This window comes from Malaya genurostris, chromosome 1, assembly GCF_030247185.1.
Source record: "Malaya genurostris strain Urasoe2022 chromosome 1, Malgen_1.1, whole genome shotgun sequence".
In the NCBI taxonomy this organism is placed as follows: Eukaryota; Metazoa; Arthropoda; class Insecta; order Diptera; family Culicidae; genus Malaya; species Malaya genurostris.
In genome coordinates this window covers 79173756-79193495 of record NC_080570.1, presented here as the reverse complement: position 1 = coordinate 79193495, position 19740 = coordinate 79173756, and the positions used below count along the sequence as shown (strand labels likewise).

The following is a 19740-nucleotide window of genomic DNA, read 5'->3' as shown; positions in this document are numbered from 1 at the left end:
TTGCTTTAATCCTATTAGTGCCATCCAAATATATAACTCATTTGCTCATTTTTTCTATGCAAACTCGGAAACTCTTTGTGATTGATATAACATCAGATATTAGAAACATTCATCAGCGTTGTGGCTTACCAGAAGGCCCTTAATTTGTGGCTAGTCTAGCCGTATCTGAGATCTCGACATCTTTGTTAACAACACACATACACACACCTTTGCTTAGTAAGTCGAATAGAATGGAAACTTCCAAGATTTAAATGAATTATAGTGCCTTTTTTATATGTATAAAAGAGATAAAATCATTCAATAGCATCCTGGCTGACCAGGAGACCTTTCATTTGCGATTAGTTGAATAAAAATTTGTCCAGCCATCTCTGAGATTTGCCTAGCCATCTTTGAGATTACATGTTACATAGGTTAAACCTTTGAATTTAAAAATCCGAGATCATCGACGAATCATGTCAATAGTTTTCTTTGAAGAGGTGTGCTCTTTCCGAATTTAGATTAACTTTCTTTTTTGCAGGTGGTTTATAGTCTCGGTGATGGAATTGCTGCTATCGGAATCGACTGATATGTTACAAAAAGCTTCAAGATAGGGAAATCAGGGGAATAGCGCTATATCAATATTGAATGATCAATTAAGAATAGGTGGAATGTCATGTAGCTTGCCCGATATCTATTGAATTCGAACTGAAAATGAATGACTACTTAATAGGGTGAATTTCGCGTTATCACCGTGAAAAAATAATGAATAAACGGTGTTCCAAAGTATGAGCAATTGCTATGATTAATTGCTTGATGTTATTTGAACGAAGGTGCAGTGATTGGGTGAGAAGGTAAGTATTACATATGTGGCGTATTGCAGTATATGGGACTAAGCTTATCAATCGATTATTGCTGTCCAAAGATCGACACGCCGAATGTTTAGACATTGCGGAGTCTTGCGTTATACCTGACAGCAATTGATTGAATAAGACGACACAGTGTCTGACTCTGTAGGGTAAGTGATTTATTTAGCGTTAACTTTATCAATAAAATGAGTTTAAATAACATTGATTGGCGAGGCCTCCCCATCTTCAAAACTACTATCCTCGGCATCATTAGAACTCTCAAAATCCGAATAATTTTCAGAACTTTTACGATCATACGAGTCAGTGGATTTACTATTCGAGGTACTACGATAATCATTCGAGTATTTTTTCATAGGATCTATCGTTGCTCCAGCAGATGTTGAAACCGAGACATGATTCGTGGATTTGCTTGCATCAACTCCCAGATCCACTGGCGAGTCCGACATGGGACCTCCATTATTTGCACGTCTCCATTTAGCACGGCGGTTTTGGAACCATGTTTTGACCTGTGGGCGGAACAAAAACACTTTAAAGTGTTCTTTGATAACTTTCATATGTAATGGTTACCTGTCTATCACTTAGTTTTAATTGTAGTGCAAGATGCCTTCGATCTTCCGGTGATAAATATTTATGGTTGGAAAATCTTCGTTCAAGGCTCTGTGTTTGCTGAGGTGTAAAACGCACTTGTCCTCCTTTGCGTTTAGAGCCACATGGTGGTAGTATGTAGCTATAATGAGGAGGGTAGAATGGAAACAAGCGTGGAGAAGCTGCAATCATAGATCAAAATAAATTTATATTTCTTATTCAAATCAATTATATAATTGATAGTATTATAGTACAAAAAACCTATTCCTAATTCACCTAGTGGTGTGATAACGAAGCTTCCTTCATCGAAACAGTTTCATTAAAATATTGTTAAAATTGGATCAATAATCGGAGAAAAATCTGTTTTAATCCACCTAGAGATGTAATAATACCTTTCTCATGTCAATCATACTATCATATATAATACTGTGGTATTCTTCAACATAATTTTCTTCGATGTTTGAAAGAATAACCGAAATCGGTTCGTTTGACCGTCTACTGATAAAATCTATCAATTGTAGTAGTTTTGAGGCCGATTTATAATATGTTTTACGTTTTTTTGCCCTTATAAGTGATGGTATAAAATTTTTAGCACACTTTAGCTGGAACCGGAAGTCGAATCCGGATGAAATTCATGCATTCCATATGGGTCCAGAGGACTGTCATTTGAATGTAAGTTTTGTGAAAATTGGTCAAACCATCGCTGAGAAAAGTAAGTGAGATTCATTTGGGAAAATTTGATCACTATTCTCGGTACTTCCGGAATCGGAAACCGGGAACCAGAATAACCAGAATTGGTTTGTTTAGCCATCTACTGATAATGGCAACCGATTGAAGTAGTCTTGAGGCAAATTCTGTCAGCATGGAGCGAATTCAATTTTGAGTTCAGCAATGCCATCGCATTGCTTCTATGTACGAGATTCTATGGGGACTTGCCTGAGGGCGCCATGCTAGCAAAAAAAATGTTGCCAATGATTTGTTAGGGAAATGTGAGAGCTGGATATCTTATTAACAAGATGTCTTTGCTTGAGGCCAGTTTAGAAATTGGTTTTCGTTTTTTGTTTCGCTACTCTAAGCAACGTTGCCAGGTATACCGATTTATCGGTATTTATACAGATATTTGACATCTATACCGCAATACAGATACACGGGAAAAATTCCGATTCAAGAAATGAGCAAAATGAGTCATGATTTGTGGAAAATAGTATATTTTCATGTTATGATAATACACCATGGTTAAAAGTTCTCGGATCATGATCCATTTGAACTGATTTCGTTGAAATTTAACGTAACGCATTTGACGTTGTTGGGTATATCTTCAGGCGTGTTTCTGTTTATGATGTCAATTTTCAATTCATTATCTTTATGTTGTCAATTCTCTGTCAGCCGGTGGGTAAACCAACACAATTATAAAATGAATATGCCTCAGGATCAAGTAAAAATTTTCAGTAGTTCATTCTTCTCAATGTCTGCTTTTTGTCTTACCATCAATCTATTAAACAATCCATCGCGTCACTTGAGGCAGAGGGTTCAAAGTGATATTTGGATAGAAAATTGGAGTTACGAGTTTTAAAAGAAATACATTCCTCGAGTAACGCTTTTTCGGACCATGATTAATTTTCATGGGAGAAGACTTTTTGCTCATGGTTCCATTCATTTGAACATAAGTTTGTAAAAATTGGTCACGCCATTTCTGAGAAAAAAGAGCAAGTAAATTAAACTTTTATTTTTTATGCTAATCACCCTATAATTCCGGAACCGGAAGTCGGACCAAAATGAAATTTATCAGTTTCGCAAAGGCCCATAAGATCATTTATTTGAATCGAAGTTTGTGGAATTTGGCTGCGCCGTCTCTGAGAAAAGTTAGTACACTTATTTTCATTTTTCTGCGCATTTTACCCCATAATTTTAAAACTGGAAGTCAAATCCAAAAAAAATGAGTATGCGACCTAAAGAGCTTTTATTTGAATCTAAGCTTGTTAAAATCTGCCCGGGTTGGTGGTTCAATGTATAGGGCGCTGGTCTTACAAGCCAGTTGTCGTATGTTCGAGCCCCGACCTGGAAGGATTCATAGTGTCAGTAGGATCCATAGTACTAGCCATGCAATGATTCTGTACACTAAGAATCGGCTGCGAAGTCCGTTGAAACAGAAAGGCCAAATTCCACAAAAGGAATGTAATGCCAGGACTTTGCTTTTGACTTTGTTAAAATCTGTTCACCACCTTCGTTGGTGCATTCATTTTCAATATTTTTTGCACATTTTACCCCATAATTTCGGAACCGGAAGTCGGATCCAAATAATAGTCAGGAATTTTGTATGAGACCACAAGACTTTTCATTTGAATCTAAGTTTGTGAAAATCGGTATATGGTAAATGACACTCGGCCCTCCGGGCCTCGGTTTAAAAGTCGGTTTTACAGTGATTGCATAAAGAGTGTGAGATCAAAAAGAAAACTCATTTTGATGTTGTGATCCCGAGCAGAGTGTGAGATCAAAAAGAAAACTCATTTTGATGTTGTGATGTTCGCATTTATCGATTACTCAATTTGCTGTTGTTTTGGTCGTTTTAAGTAGCAAAAAATCAAAATCGATAGCAAAAAGATATCCCGATGATAGCAAAAAGAAAACTATTTTTGATAACAGCGAATATAAGATATATGTTGATAGCAAAACTAGTTTTCAATTTGAAGTTATTATTAAACAACGAAAACAAAACAGGAATGCATAATCAGTTATTGATTTGCTTTAAAAAGACATTACTGAAAACAAACAAATCGCGAGCATAAGCTAAAAATAGATTGGGCAAAAGACCCGGGATAGTATACCTTTAGGCGATATTACTTGCAACAATAAAAAAGTGTCAAAAGCACCAACACCTCCACAGAAAGAGACTTAGGTTTCGAACCTAGGTGATTTGGATTCCGAACTCTCTGCGAATGGTATGGACATGGAGAATTTTCGATCATATGACAAGCAGTGTTGATTCGCAAAGCTGTATACAGGTAGTTTTAGCCGATGTACACTCGTTTCGTCGCATCCGTCTCGCAACCATCGTGAATGGAAGTGCGGCTATTTGATAGGTATGATAATGTGCTCTTTGTCTTTCTCGTATCCAGAAACTGTAGCATGTGAACATCATAATGTCAAATTGAGTTATTTATTTGATCTCACTCTACTCGAGTATGTAATCACTTTGAAATACGAATTTCTAGGCTCAGAAGAGCGAGCGCTTTAGAGTGAAGTCTTTTACAGCAAAGGCTTACTGGAGACGTGAATTAGGAATCTGACAATAAGCAATCCCAGATCATATGTTATTCCGATTCCAAGAAAATATCTTACTTATTTCGACTAAGTAGGACAATAAACCAGTATCTCACTTCTGCCCACAGACAGCATCACACTGATTTAGCAAATTTTTAATTCTGGTGTAGACTTAAATTCGGGATCATTCGATGAAGATTAATTTCGGAGCGAACATTAAGCAATTCATTTGCTTGCTTCAGATAAAATGGATTAAACATAGATAGTTCATGAAAATCTGATTATTTAGAAAATAGGGTTTTCAAACTAGTTTTCTAAGTTTTTCAAATATTAATGCAAAATCGCTGTACTATATGAAGCTAGTTTGCTAAAATATGATCTAGCTCAGAACCTGAAATCTTCATAGAAGACATATTACGCTATATCTCTGAAACATGATGATTTATAACGTCGTAGATTGGAGTTAATAAAATTTTTTCATTTGTTGGCTTTAAAATGCAATCAAATATTCAAACTTTTTAGAGATGGTCCTTGGGATATTTTTAAAGGGTTGGAACAAAAAGAAGCGAGGGGGGGGGGGATTTGTGTGGTTATGAAAAAAATGATATAATTTGACGAGAATCGAAACGTTTTGAAGATCATAGAAACATTTTGCATACCTTAGAAATGACGAGGGGTGGATGTAGCAAGTGCCTTTAAAACGGGGGGTGTAATGTTAGTAACAGCATAACTCCGAAACTACTGAACGGATTGCCACCAAATTTGGCACAGATACTTCTTGCTCTTCAGAGATGGTCATAAGTGTATTTTTGTGGGGAAGGAGGCCTAGGGTCTTTAACAGGAGATCAAACTCAAACATTCAATGGATGAATTTTATATATGATCGAACATAACTCCAAAACAACTCAATAGATTATTAACTTCCTTGGCACAAGTAATTCTTGCTGTTCATAGGTTCTTATAAGAGATATTTTAATGAAGAGGGGGTGGGAGAGGTGGTGGTTGCAGTAAGTGTTTGCTAACAGGGGGAATTTGAGGCAAAATGTTTCGAGTTTTACGAAATCGAAATTTCTCGACAGGCACCGATATTTTTTACAACTAAGAGATGATCGTAAGGATATTTATAGGCGTGAAAAAAAATCAAGTGTCTATTGAAGAAGCTCAATTGTTTGTAAATATCGGAATAATTCCATAAAAACTCAGTAAATTATCACCAAACTTGGCAGAGGTACTTTTTGCAATTCAGAGGCGGTAATAAAACTATTTTTTCTTGTTGAGATCAGATATTCATTGCACAGGTGAACAAAATGTTGGAGTTTGTAGCAAGTGTCTCTAAAATGAGGTTTATTGTTAAATTTATGTTATTTGTCGACAAACTTGGGAAGCCGGAGGATATAGACTATGAGAAAAGAGTCTGGAAAATCAATTTTTAGACCCCTCTCTTTTTTTGACGAGCACAGATACTGTTTACACCAGTGCCGTAGTTGTTCAAATTTAATGGGTTAGTCGTTGACTTTGTTGATGGGGCGCCTGGATTTCCGTGGTACAGGGGCGCATTGCAATTGACTGAAGTTAGATTTTTTAACGGGGTTTGCTGTTTCTTCATCTTCGTATTTTTGTATACAACAGTTATATAGTTCTATGATCAGACTTATTTGTTGCGAGCGAGGCGCCGTATTTTCCTCAACAACTCATTTTTAACTCTTTTGTAAGTTTTCTGAAGCTCTACAATTGCCACACAAATCAACCATGAAGACTCATTTGCAACAGACATAAGTGTTATCATAATCTGAACGTTAATGTTTCTAAGTACCCAGGTGTTGAGATTTCCACTTTCTGTATTTATTATTCTTTCAAATAATAGTTCCGATTGCGTGATTTTGAGATAGAGTTCAAAATCTACTTCTTCAAAACTGCACAGAAAGAAATTATGAATTTTACAGGTGACATAATTCTTACTAATTTACAGCCAAGCAGATATGTGCTTCTGTGGCTCAGTCGACTATCTGGTGTGCTTTGTGATCTAATGTTTCCGTCTATCATCAAAAACCATTTGAAATTGCATATTGCACCAAATGCATGATACTTGAGAATATTAGATCATGCCTAACGTGCAACCTAAACTGATGTAGAACTCATCGATAATGTAAAAGACCCCGTGTGTAGTGGAGGATGTACTGAAACCAAATTTATGTTACATTTAATGGAAAATTGTGTCTAATGCAGATTTCCGTTTTCACTGTTTTTGTAAGCATTAAGATTCCATTTTATTAACACAGAAAAAAATTGTAAATTTTACAGGTGACACAATTCTACACACGATACGATTCATAACAACCTAATATGTCAATTGACGCAATATTCCACTCGAGCAGAATTTTACTAGCTCCTAATGTAATTTGCACTTGGCTACCAAGTGACGCTGTATGCGTTTAGAGGTATCAATTATTCACTAAGCAGATATGTGCTTCTGTGGCCCAGTCGATTAACTGGAGCGCTTTGAGATCTGATGCTTCTTTTGTTCAAGTCTCGCGCAGTTGCTATCGATATTTTGTATTTTATTTCATTCGTTTTCAAGCCATGTAATTTTCATATCACACAATTCTACATGTTCTTGCATATAAATTAGTTTAAAACATGACGCTCCATTTATGTGCATCTTATAAGATGTAAAATCACAAGATTTTTTTGAACTGAGAAATTTTCAGATATTTTTACTGTATAAATTGTCAAATGACGCAAAAATTGACGTAATTTGAACTTGGTTAGCAAGTGGGACTATATAAATTTGTATGAACCATTTACTCATCAGCGGCTTGGGTGACTCAGTCAACTAACGGACATACTTTGCCATTTAATGATTCTTGGTTGAAGTTACCATTCTTTGCTCTATGAGTTTTTATTTTTTGTTCATATCGTTGAATTTCATGCCATATAATTTTCAACACTCACAACATTACATGTTTTTCACGTAAGTTTGCGTGAAGCATCAAATAGTGCATGTTTTGATAATTCTGTGAAAACTTATTTCAATCTTAGTTTGTTTAAAATTGTAGATTGAAGACGGCATTCATTCCTAGCAGCTGTCCCGGATTGTTCTTCACTGTATCAAGCATATGTTTCAATTCCACGGTTCATGGCCCAAAATCTTTTTATAAGGAATTACAACTGGCATATTTCCGCGCTTGACAAGTTGTTATTAATAATATATATTTTAAAATTCATAAAATCCAAGATGACGGCTTTTGGTTTGTGGATATTCTATCAACTCGCTATACAATTAGTGTTTTTGAAACAGGTTTGACAGGTAAGTTATTGTAATTAATGTCATATTATTCTCATGTGGTCTGCCGTAAAATTTTACTGTTACAATTATGCAAGTGACGCATTGAAAGTTTGCAAATCAACTAGTACGTGTGATTGTCGATATTCAGATATGTAGAAAAAGCATGTCAGTTTTATTCGTATTTACGTCATCCAGTTATGTCTGACATTACTCACCAGTTTTTTCTGCTAAAAATAAAAGACACTATTCTGGCTTACTGGCTTTCCCCTAACGGAGACGATGGTTTTGAAAGAATGGGGGATATATAAGTTGGAAAGAATTGGCCAATCAATGCAGAAGCGAAACTGTGGAGGCACTTTTGTTGCACTAATAAGTGACGAAAGAAGCTTTGTTATTATGTAAACAACCGTTCGTGGGCATACGATTTTTAGACGAGGAACGATAAGATATTTCCCTTGAAAAAGACCTTAACCAGTGGTCGAAACGTCGGGCAGTATATAACAGCCGTTCTTATTTAACAGACCGCTAAAGCCGAAACCATAATTAATGCATATTTAATACTGTAGTATTCTTCAAAATAATTTTCTTCGATTCTTGAAAGAATAACCGAAATCGGTTTGTTTGACCGTCTACTGATAAAAACTATCAATTGGAGAAAATTTGAGGTGGAATTAGAAAATTTTCGCCCTTTTTTCAGTGATGGTATAAAATTTTTAACCCACTTTACCCTATATTTCCGGATCCGGAAGTTTTCTTGGTTAGGATATTTATCAGAAAAAAAAGAATAAAGAACGCAACATCTGTTTCAACGAATTGTATTTAGCCATGAACTAACAAGACCTGCAAATTGATTTTGCGTATTTTTGCACTGTCACTTTCAAATAAAATATTCGTGGAAATTGAAATATTTAACACTTATCACCCTATTATCCCGGAATCCGTTGTAAGATTCAGATGAAATTCAATTGAAATTTCAGTTAAACTGTTATAATACTTTTCGTTTGAATTGAAATTTATGCAAATTAGCCAAGCAATTATTGTGAAAAATTTGTCAAATATTTTGACACACACCTACACGAACATTTTGCCATCTAGACTAATTCAAATGATATAGGGCAGTTGAACCAATAGTCGTCTCATTAGTCAGGACATCACAGTATTTATCCGATTACTCGGTCTTCAGCACACATATGATGCATTCGGAGCCAATATCTTCGCCGAAGCAGCCCTAACAATCAAAATTAGTGTGAAAATGAACTATACTTCTGTTATGAAAATGATGACTTGCGCCCTCAGTTGGATCATTTGATGTACCCTGGAATCATTCCTAAAGCGTCCTTCCAAATTATCTTTACAAGATGTTATTTATTTAGCGTGAAAACAAATAAAAAATTGGGCTCCCACTAGGATTATTTAATGTATTTAAAAATACTTTCATCCTTCACTCCTTCATTTCCCTATCGTGATTCTGCGCCTTGGAATAATTCCTGAGGTGCCCTTCGAAATTATCTTTACAAGATGTTATGTATTAAGCTTGAAAATAAGTAATAAGTTGCGCCCTCAGTTGGATCAATTAATATTTTCAAAAATACTTTCATTCTGCGCCCTGTAATCTATTGTATAGGTCGCCCTTTTCCCTTTTCCTGCGCCCTGGAACTATTACTAAGGCAATCTTCCAAATTATCCTTCGATATGTTATTTTTTAGCTTGAAAATAAGTAATAATTTGTGCCCCCTTCTTACGATTATTTAATTTATTTAAACTACTTTCATCCTGCGCCCTGGAATTAATTATATGGGCGCCTTTTTCAATTCTGTTACCGTGATTTTGTGCCCTAGAATCATTCCTAGTGCGCCCTTCCAAATTGTCCTTACAAGATGTTATTTATTAACCTTGAAAAGAAATAAAATCTTTCGCCCTCACTGGGATCATTTTATGTATTCAAAAATACTCTCATTATGCGCCCTGAAATCTATTTCCATTTTCCTCCCGTGATTCTGTGCCTTGGAACTATTCCTAAGGCGCCCATCCAAATTATCCTTACAAGATTTTTTTTAGCTGGAAAATAAGTTATAATTTGCGCCCTCACTACAATTATTTAATGTATTCAAAATACTTTCATCCTGCGCCCTGGAATTAATGATATGGGCTCCCTTTTCAAATCTCTTACCGTGATTCTGCGCCCTAGAATATTTCCTATTGCGCCCTTCCAAATTATCATTAGAAGATGTTATTTATTTGGATTGAAAATAAATAATTATTTGCGCCATTAGAAGTATATTTTACTATAATCAAGATTACTTTCATCCTGCGCCCTGAAAAAATTTCTGTGGGAGCCTTTTATCAATTCTCCTACCGTGAGTCTGCGCCCTGGAATCATTCCCAAAACGCCCTTCCAAATTATCAATACAAGATGTTATTTCTTTAGATTGAAAATAAATATTGATTTGCGCCCTCAGAAGGATATTTTACTATAATCAAGATTACTGTCATCCTGTGCCCTGGGAGCAATTTTGTGGGCGCATTTTCAAATTCTCCTACCGTGAGTCTGCGCCCTGGAATCATTTCAAAGGTGCCCTTCCAAATGATCCATACAAAATGTTATTTATTTAGATTGCAAATAAATATTGATTTGCGCCCTCAGAAGGATATTTTACTATAATCAAGATTACTTTCATCCTGCGCCCTGGAAGCAATTATGTGGGCGCCTTTTCCAATTCTCCTACCGTGAATCTGCGCTTTGGAATCATTTCCAAGGCGCCCTTCCAAATTATCCATACAAGATGTTATTTATTTAGATTGAAAATAAATAATGATTTGCGCCCTCAGTAGGATATTTTACTATAATCAAGATTACTTTCATCCTGCGCCCTGAGAGAAATTATGTGGGAGCCTTTTATCAATTCTCCTACCGTGAGTCTGCGCCCTGAAATCATTTCCAAGGCGCCCTTCCAAATTATCCATACAAGATGTTATTTATTTAGATTAAAAATAAAAAATGATTTGCGCCCTCAGAAGAATATTTCACTATAATCAAGATTACTTTCACCCTGCGCCCTGGGAGCAATCACCTTTTTCAATTGTATTATTATTTCTTTTGCACCCTTCAGGTTACTTGAATCAGTCATTACAAAATTTTCAAAAAAAAATTTTTCGGTTGCAGTTTCAAGAGCTGGTTAGTCACTGACTAACTGTGACTAACCGCAACTACAGCACTGGTTTACACTACTCAGAGGGCAGAGAGCTGTTGCAAATTGTTCAAAAATGTTCACAAGAGGCAGGGGGAATAAATAGTCTTAACCAAGGGAGGTAAAATTGATCTGAATTGACGAAGAAATCGTAAAATTAATGTGCATTTTTTTCATGTAAAATGAGAAAACAGTCGAAACGAGTTGATGAAAATAAGTTTACGATAACATTTGAATTAACTGAATCGTTATTCTATAGAACGAAAGTATTTTTTAACGTAGTTATGAATAGCCTTTCGTTATCAAATAATTATTATCGCAGTCTTGAGCGATTACGTGGAAATAGGTTGTGTTTCACTAAGCTCTGAGTATTTCAATGGTCAAAACAATTTCTAAAATTGTTTTTGCGGGCTTGTATTCACGAAACATTTCCGAGCAACGCCGGATAATTCAGCTAGTATGATAGAAAGAAGAGCGTATTATTCAAAGGGCTTGTTAGTTGATGCACGAAAAAACAATCACTTTGGCAATATCGGTACTCGAATTCTGAACCACAGACAATAACGGTCAAAACAACAACCGAAAATAATAGTCAGAACATTTAACATCTTTTTTTTTAACTAAACGCGAAAACTGTTAGAGAATCTGATATTTAACGCTTCCCACCAGAAGGAAACCGTTGACGTCAAATGTATTTTTCATATCAAGTTACTGACGAAGGTCTTTCTGTGATCAGCGAGATGAGAATCCCCTTTTGGCCGGATCTGGTGAAGGCCCAGCAGGCCCGTGCGCAGGAATCATCCATGGGGGGGGTTTCAAGGGGAGAGGGGGGTGTCCAAAAATGTAAAACGAATTCTGACAGAATCGTGCGCGGGGGGGGGGGGGGGGTTGGGGTTTCAGATTATGTCAGTCTATAAATTGATAAAAAATTGATAAAAAAATATGAATTGTCAAGTTATTTGCACTTTAATATAATAAGTACTCCATTGTTCATGAAACTAAATTTTAAAAAAGTTTGTACTTATGATCGTCAACCTATCCATTGTCCTCCAGATATGTGGTTCTACAACAATAATCTCGCAAGTAAAAATATAGACGATTATTGGTGTAAAAGCTGCAAAAGTGTTGACAAAAATCTTTTCCTTGATCTCGGTATGGTTCCGGACAACTGCTACAGGAACCATTTTTGTAAAACGCAACATAGAATTAAAGTAATAATTGTTTCATTAAAAGTTATTTTTGCATTTTTGTATCGCCTAATGGAATTAGTCCTATTTTGATGCAGTTATTAAGTTGTTGCTTTTGAATAATCATTTTTGGAGTTTCCCAAAATTTTTGCCACCCAAGTTTTTTTCCAAAAGTAACTGCAAAAGAATAACATAATGTTATATCAATTGAAAAATTGATGAGCTGAGATCAAATTAAGATTTCAATGTGATGTCGCTATCATAATAAGATTTCGATTTGCTCTCGTTTTAATGTTTGACTTTGCTCGGGTAACCTTTCTATATATTTTTTCGGTTTTCAACGATATCAAACTAACTAGAGATTGTGAGAGGAGAAAGAATATGAAATTATAGAGCCATAGTAATCAAGGAAGAGCAAGGATGTGAAGATAAAGTGCGGAAAAGTGTGACGTGACAAGGGTCATTTAAGTAAGCAGAAAGCTTCTCGTATCTAAATTTTTACCTTCTACCAGAGGAGTTGAACTAAGGCATCTTAGCGATCATCCGAGAATCAGAGCTAGAAATTTCATCCACTCATACTTTGAAGTTGATCAATGACTTTATAGTTGCTATTAAATGAGCCAAACGGATTAGAAATCACCACAAAAAGTTAGCGTATAGAAAAAAATTACGCGTTTTGTCGCTTATCATTATATCTCACGAACCAGATATATAAACGATTTTAAACTATCCTAAGTTTCTTGATATTGGTTTTGCCGTCTCCGAGAAATTGAATTGTATTGATTTAGCCCTCTTCGAGAAAATTGAGCGTCAAAAATCGTCACGGTCTGGTGTATGGTTTGCGTAGAAGAAGCGTGGGCACGCAAAATCAGCAAAATAAAAGAATTTATCGTTGAATTTTCGGTTTTCATTGCAAATTTTCCATAGCAAGGTCAGATCTACTCTCTATTAATTGAAGTTCCCAGAAGTGTTCGCTCACCATCACGCGCCAGTGATCACTTGGGTGTTTTTAGGCGAGAGCACGTGAGAGCGATTCGTGCGAAGAGAATGTTATTCAACACAAGCACGCACTCAAAGTCTGTCTGTCTGGACACTTTCCTATCTGTGTGGAGCGGAGCAAATGTATCCGCAGTGTACAATTGAAACCTACGCCCTGGTGTATCACTCTAGTAAAATGTTAGCATTACCAATTCAGCAGTAAAAAATTTTATTAAAAGATGCACACACGTGCATACAAACAGACATTTTCCGATATCGTCGAGCTGAGTCGAATGATATATATCATTTTACTATTTTTTTTCGCATAGATAGCACATTTTTATTTACGTCTTTGGCATCATGTTAAGTATGAAAAAAAACTATGTTCATTCAAAGAACAACGGAAAAGTTGGATAAATATCATGGAGCTAGTGCACATTAAGATTACACCGTTAAATATTGGTATCGAAAGATTCGTGATAGCCGAAATTTCACTGCTGATGATACCCGCAGGGCTGGCTCGAGTATAAGAGATGACTACTGGAACAGAGATGAATGAGGGTACTGTCGCCATATACGATATGAGTAAATGAACATAAATAGAGAATCGCTTGCTCTGAGCGGAATATGAATGAGGAGTGTTGCAATTTACCCTTGATTTGCTAGCACTCCACGATGGATTTGTTTTCCTATTAGATCACGGTTAACTGTTTGACTATTATATCAAAGATTTGGCAAGCAGAAAGGAATATTTGATGTTCCAATTTGTATCAATTATCCGCCCAGTCGCAGTTAGTTTGTCTCTAACTTGCGACTGGACCGAGTATTTATTTTGCCCATGGCGCGATAAAATTCAATTTGCGACTATGGTATTGCACCTACTATTTGCCCATTCATCTGTCGTTCTTTTAGCGGCAAACGGTTGATTAAGCGCCCTAGGAAAAAAAATTTCATTCTGATATGAGCCTGCCGCAAATAAATCCGAAATCACTGCTATAGATAGAGGAAAGATAGTCACCAATGCGATACACGTAGCTAATCGTTATCAATTCCGAATGAACATTGATTTTGGAATTAGACAAATCCAACGGTGAACCTTCATTGCAATGTGTGCTGCTACTTTTTAGCATATTTGTGTATTTGCACAAGAGATAAAAATTGTGGAAACGATTTGGAAACTGTTCTTTCGGTGTCATATATTATCATCTATCGCTTCGAGTGCGAAAAGATTACTGAGTTGTCTAATCCCCACAAAAAATTTTTTTTAAATAATTTAATTGAAACGTAATGTGGACACTTGCACACAAAGTGCTACTTTTTGGCTAGCTATCTAGTTGAAATCAATTAAAACGATGACTACAAATTACGATGGTGTGTGAGTTGAGCACCCATCATTGCGGAAGCTTTGCTTATCGCTTTGCTTTGCGACTGTCAGTAAAATAAGCCACCGGTAGGTTACCTATGATATGAGCACACTGCTTTGTCTGTTTTCCACCTTTCAAATCATCGTTGATTTGAAGACGACATCGATAATTGATTACTGATCACCCTTTTGGTAGGTACACCGTGCAGACATTTCTGTCAGTTGGAGCTCAGCCGGTGCCCTTTGGATGATATCGAAGAAAACTGTATTTTTTTATTGCTACGTGGTATCACAAATGTGAATGTTATATTTTCCCCACATTCGTGCATGATATTTTATACCCACAGTACACACTGATTTCGGTGAGGGATTAAACCATAAACACCCGATGGGATCATTGTGGCGCCATCAACGATAGTCCACGTAGTCTTGTGACTAGCTGGTTAAGCTCCCTTCGTGTGTTCATGTAGTAATTTACTTTATTGCAACATATTTGATCGAGGAACACCTTCGAGATTTATCAATCTGTTTACCCCTCTTAGTTGTGTAGAGCTTGATATCTGAGTGTCATTGCATGTACCATTGTTCAGCTGACTTTGAATTGATGTTTGACGACGGAGATATAAATCTCTATTTATTAAATATTTTTTGACGGAATGAGACCGGCGCCACGATATGTTTGATTGATAAACTTTAGCTTGACGCTTAGCAAGCCTTACAAATAGCTTGCGCCTCTTTTAAAAATATCTTGTCAACAGATTATATTATCCATACGTTTTTTTTGTTATTTGTTTTTGTTATCATTATTATTGATTGGATCCCATGTTTTGATCCCGATGTGAATTGGAAGAATAACGAACGTCGAATTAAACTTTTTGTGTTCTTTGCTAATGAATTCCATCAGTTCAAAGCATTACCAATTAATGCGAGTAGACCTACAGTAGATCCGAATTTGCTTATCAGAGGGTGTGTTTATATTATTGTTGTTAAGAAGATCAAAATGGGTGTTGCAGCCCTGGTTGGCGGATCAATGCATAGGGCACTGGTCCTGACTAGGAAGAATTCTTAGGCTATGAACCATTTCGCGGTTACTCTTTTCTTTAACTCTTGGTTAAACTCTGACACTCGAGTGGTTTTTTTTTCCTTTTTTGACAGTGGCTCAGACCTATTGATCCATAAAGCCCGGTCTTGTGAATTGTGTTGCCAAATTAATCGAACTTCTTAACGCGTCTATTTTGCTACCATAATTTGCTTCATGGCCCAGTTGTGACCGACCATGACTCGTCTATACTAATGTAATAACCTTCTCAATCATTCCTACCTATTATCGCCAGATAATGCACTATCGACATGCAATCTTCTGTTTTCTTTTCTCTCAGTATTTCGTTCAAGGGTACTTTGTCTTGAAGTGTTCTGAAATTAATTCGAACATTAAGATATTCTGGACAATCATATAAGATGTGGTGAAGATCCTCTGGAGTGTGGCATGTATCACGATTTCTTGAAACTATCAGATTCCATTTTGCTAGTCTATCTTTTGTAATAGTATGCCCTGATCTAATTCTGGATAGGATTATAACGTCGAGTGTTTGAATGTTCATTGATTTGCACCAAGGTGTCGACGTGACTGTTTTTAAATGTTCATAGTGAAAAACTCCCTTTTCAGTTGAGATCTCACTATAATTTTCTTGCCATTGCTGCCAGATATCTTGTTTGAAGATATTTATTAAGTCATCTTTACTAAACTTCCGGACTCACGCAGGCCCTCGGTCCAGTTGAACACATGGAAACTTTCATACTGGAATGGTCCGGTCGATGGAGTAAAATTGTAATTAAATAACTTTTCTCGCAAATATTTACACTACTTACACTTCGAGAGCCACTGCTCGCCATTTTCAAAATCGAGTTTTTCACACTGGAAATTCACGTAGATTGTTTGACGTTTGGTCAATTCACGTAAACCTTATGTGATGGCTATATTCATTTTAGGGGATGTTCGTATAACATTCATTTTCGTCACGTAAAATGATTAAATTGACATTTGAAACCATTCTACGTGATTTTTCAAGTGAATCGAACGTGAATTTTTATTTGAGTGTAGGATCTCAGCGCTCAACTTAAACTATCAACACCATTTAAAGATTTTTAGATCAATTTGTGATTCGTCGATTGATTACAAAACTCTCATCTCGTTACTACTACCATAGAGAGCTCAGACGAACGAAATTATTTTATTCTTTCCTTTTTTTTGGAAAATCTGTATGAATCTGTATTAAGTTTTAAAAACCTGTACAAAATCTGTATGCTGTATGAAATCTGTATGTGCATGTAAAAATCTGTATAATACAGATAAATCTGTATAAATGGCATCTCTGGTTCAAAGCATTACCAATGAATGCGAGTAGACCTACAGTAGATCCGAATATGCTTATCAGAGGGTGTGTTTATATTATTGTTGTTAAGAAGGTCAAAATGGGTGTTGCAGCCCTGGTTGGCGGATCAATGCATAGGGCACTGGTCCTGACTAAGAAGAATTCTTAGGCTGTGAACCATTTCGCGGTTACTCTTTTCTTTTACTCTTGGTTAAACTCTGACACTCGAGTGGTTTTTTTTTCCTTTTTTGACAGTGGCTCAGACCTATTGATCCATAAAGCCCGGTCTTGTGAATTGTGTTGCCAAATTAATCGAACTTATTAACGCGTCTATTTTGCTACCATAATTTGCTTCATGGCCCAGTTGTGACCGACCATGACTCGTCTATACTAATGTAATAACCTTCTCAATCATTCCTACCTATCATCGCCAGATAATGCACTATCGACATGCAATCTTCTGTTTTCTTTTCTCTCAGTATTTCGTTCAAGGGTACTTTGTCTTGAAGTGTTCTGAAATTAATTCGAACATTAAGATATTCTGGACAATCATATAAGATGTGGTGAAGATCCTCTGGAGTGTGGCATGTATCACGATTTCTTGAAACTATCAAATTCCATTTTGCTAGTCTATCTTTTGTAATAGTATGCCCTGATCTAATTCTGGATAGGATTATAACGTCGAGTGTTTGAATGTTCATTGATTTGCACCAAGGTGTCGACGTGACTGTTTTTAAATGTTCATAGTGAAAAACTCCCTTTTCAGTTGAGATCTCACTATAATTTTCTTGCCATTGCTGCCAGATATCTTGTTTGAAGATATTTATTAAGTCATCTTTACTATAACTTATATTTTCTATATTCTCACTAGTTGTTCCGTTTTTTGCTGCGGTATCTGCCTTTTCATTACCTACTATGTTAATATGGCCTGGTATCCATTGGATTTTTACTTTTTTTTATATTCGAATGTAATATTTGATTAATTACTTTTATAACCATCGGGTGGTCTGAATTTGTCGCGTTCATTAGCATTGTACATGCCACTTGGCTATCCGTAAATATGACTACTTCCTTTATTCCTAACATTTTGATATGTTCGATTGCATTAGATATCGCTACTATTTCTGCGCTTGTTATTGTGAACCCCCATTTTAGTCTACCATTTTGTTCATTATTTTTTTGTGTGTCATAATAGCCGTACCCTACTTCTGAATTTATTATTGATCCATCTGTGTATATCTGATATTTTGTTTTGTATTTTTGGTCGATCATTTTTAGTACTATCGATCTCTGTGTTGATGCTGCCTGATTTTTACGATTCAAATCTTTGATTTTGTTAATCACTCGTATCCTGTCACTAATAGTCGTTCTATCAATTAGATCTATTTTTTTAGTCATCTGGAAGAAGTAAAAATTGTTAATTGATGCGATTTTTTCAAGATATGTCGTATGTTTGGGTAAGTGGTTTAGGATCATCATGGTGGTAAGATTTGTGATTATTGGATTATTGTTGTAATATAGAATTTTTGTAAATTCTTTTAAAGCTAATTGTTCAGCTCTAAGTTTCAACGGTAGCGCCCCTGCCTCAAATAGTACTACGTGATTGGGAGTCGAGCGCAGCAGTCTAAGTGAAATTCTAAGTACCGGGAGGTTTATTGATTCTAATTTCCTTAAGTTCGTATTAGATGCTGCCGCTGTTATCGCAATTGCATAATCTAGGTGTGGTCGTATTATTGCTTTCGTTAATTGAAGCATTTGTAAAGGATGTGCTCCACTTCGTTTTTTGCTAACCATTTTGAGTAAATTGATTTTAGATTTTGCTTTTGTTACTGTTTTATCTATATGCATTTTATATAACATCTTTTGGTCTATTTATACCCCTAATATTTTGTGGTATTCTTTTATCGGAATTCGATTATTGTTGATTCGTATGTTTATATCTGGATTGAATTTATTCGTGAATACTATTGAAGCTGACTTATCAGCGTTAATTGTCATGCCCAAAGTGTCGGTGATTTTTTTATACGCGTCAAGAACTTATTCATTCTGTTACTAGTTATACCCGTATTGGGTCCTACAACTATTGCTGTAAAGTCGTCTTCGAACTGTATTAAAACTTCGTCATCTTCATCTATTACTGCTCTATGTATTATTATAGTGTAACAGATCGGCTGAAAAGTTCGTATCGTTTCTATGAGAGGGCGCCACTAGAATTAAATCCATACCATTTTCAGTTAGTACCAACCTTCAAAAGATACGTGTATAAATTTGACAGCTGTCTGATTATTAGTTTGTGAGATATTGCATTTTGAGTGAAGCTACTTTTGTTATTGTGAAAAAAATGGAAAAAAAGGAATTTCGTGTGTTGATGAAACACTACTTTTTGATGAAAAAAAGTCCCGCCGATACCAAAAAATGGCTTGATGAGTGTTATCCAGACTCTGCACCGGGCGAAGCAACAATTCGTAAGTGGTTTGCAAAATTTCGTACTGGTCATATGAGCCCCGAAGACGATGAACGCAGTGGACGTCCAAAAGATGCTGTTACCGATGAAAACGTGAAAAAAAAACCACAAAATGATTTTCAATGACCGTAAAGTGAAGTTGATCGAGGTAGCTGACACCCTAAAGATATCAAAGGAACGTGTTGGACATATTATTCACGAATATTTGGAT

At 35.9% G+C, this 19740-nt stretch overlaps 1 protein-coding gene across 1 annotated transcript in view; it reads right to left on the bottom strand.

Moving 5' to 3' along the window:
* Positions 1-994: 994 nt before the first annotated feature.
* Positions 995-19740, bottom strand: part of LOC131440574 (hematopoietically-expressed homeobox protein HHEX) — a 41133-nt gene continuing 22387 nt past the window's right edge. Inside the window, exons 2-3 of the mRNA XM_058611972.1 lie at positions 1413-1612; positions 995-1351 (exon numbers count right to left, since the gene is read on the bottom strand). Of these exons, the coding sequence (XP_058467955.1) occupies positions 1037-1351; positions 1413-1612 (515 nt within the window). The 3' untranslated portion in view covers positions 995-1036. The remainder of the gene's footprint in view (positions 1352-1412; positions 1613-19740) is intronic.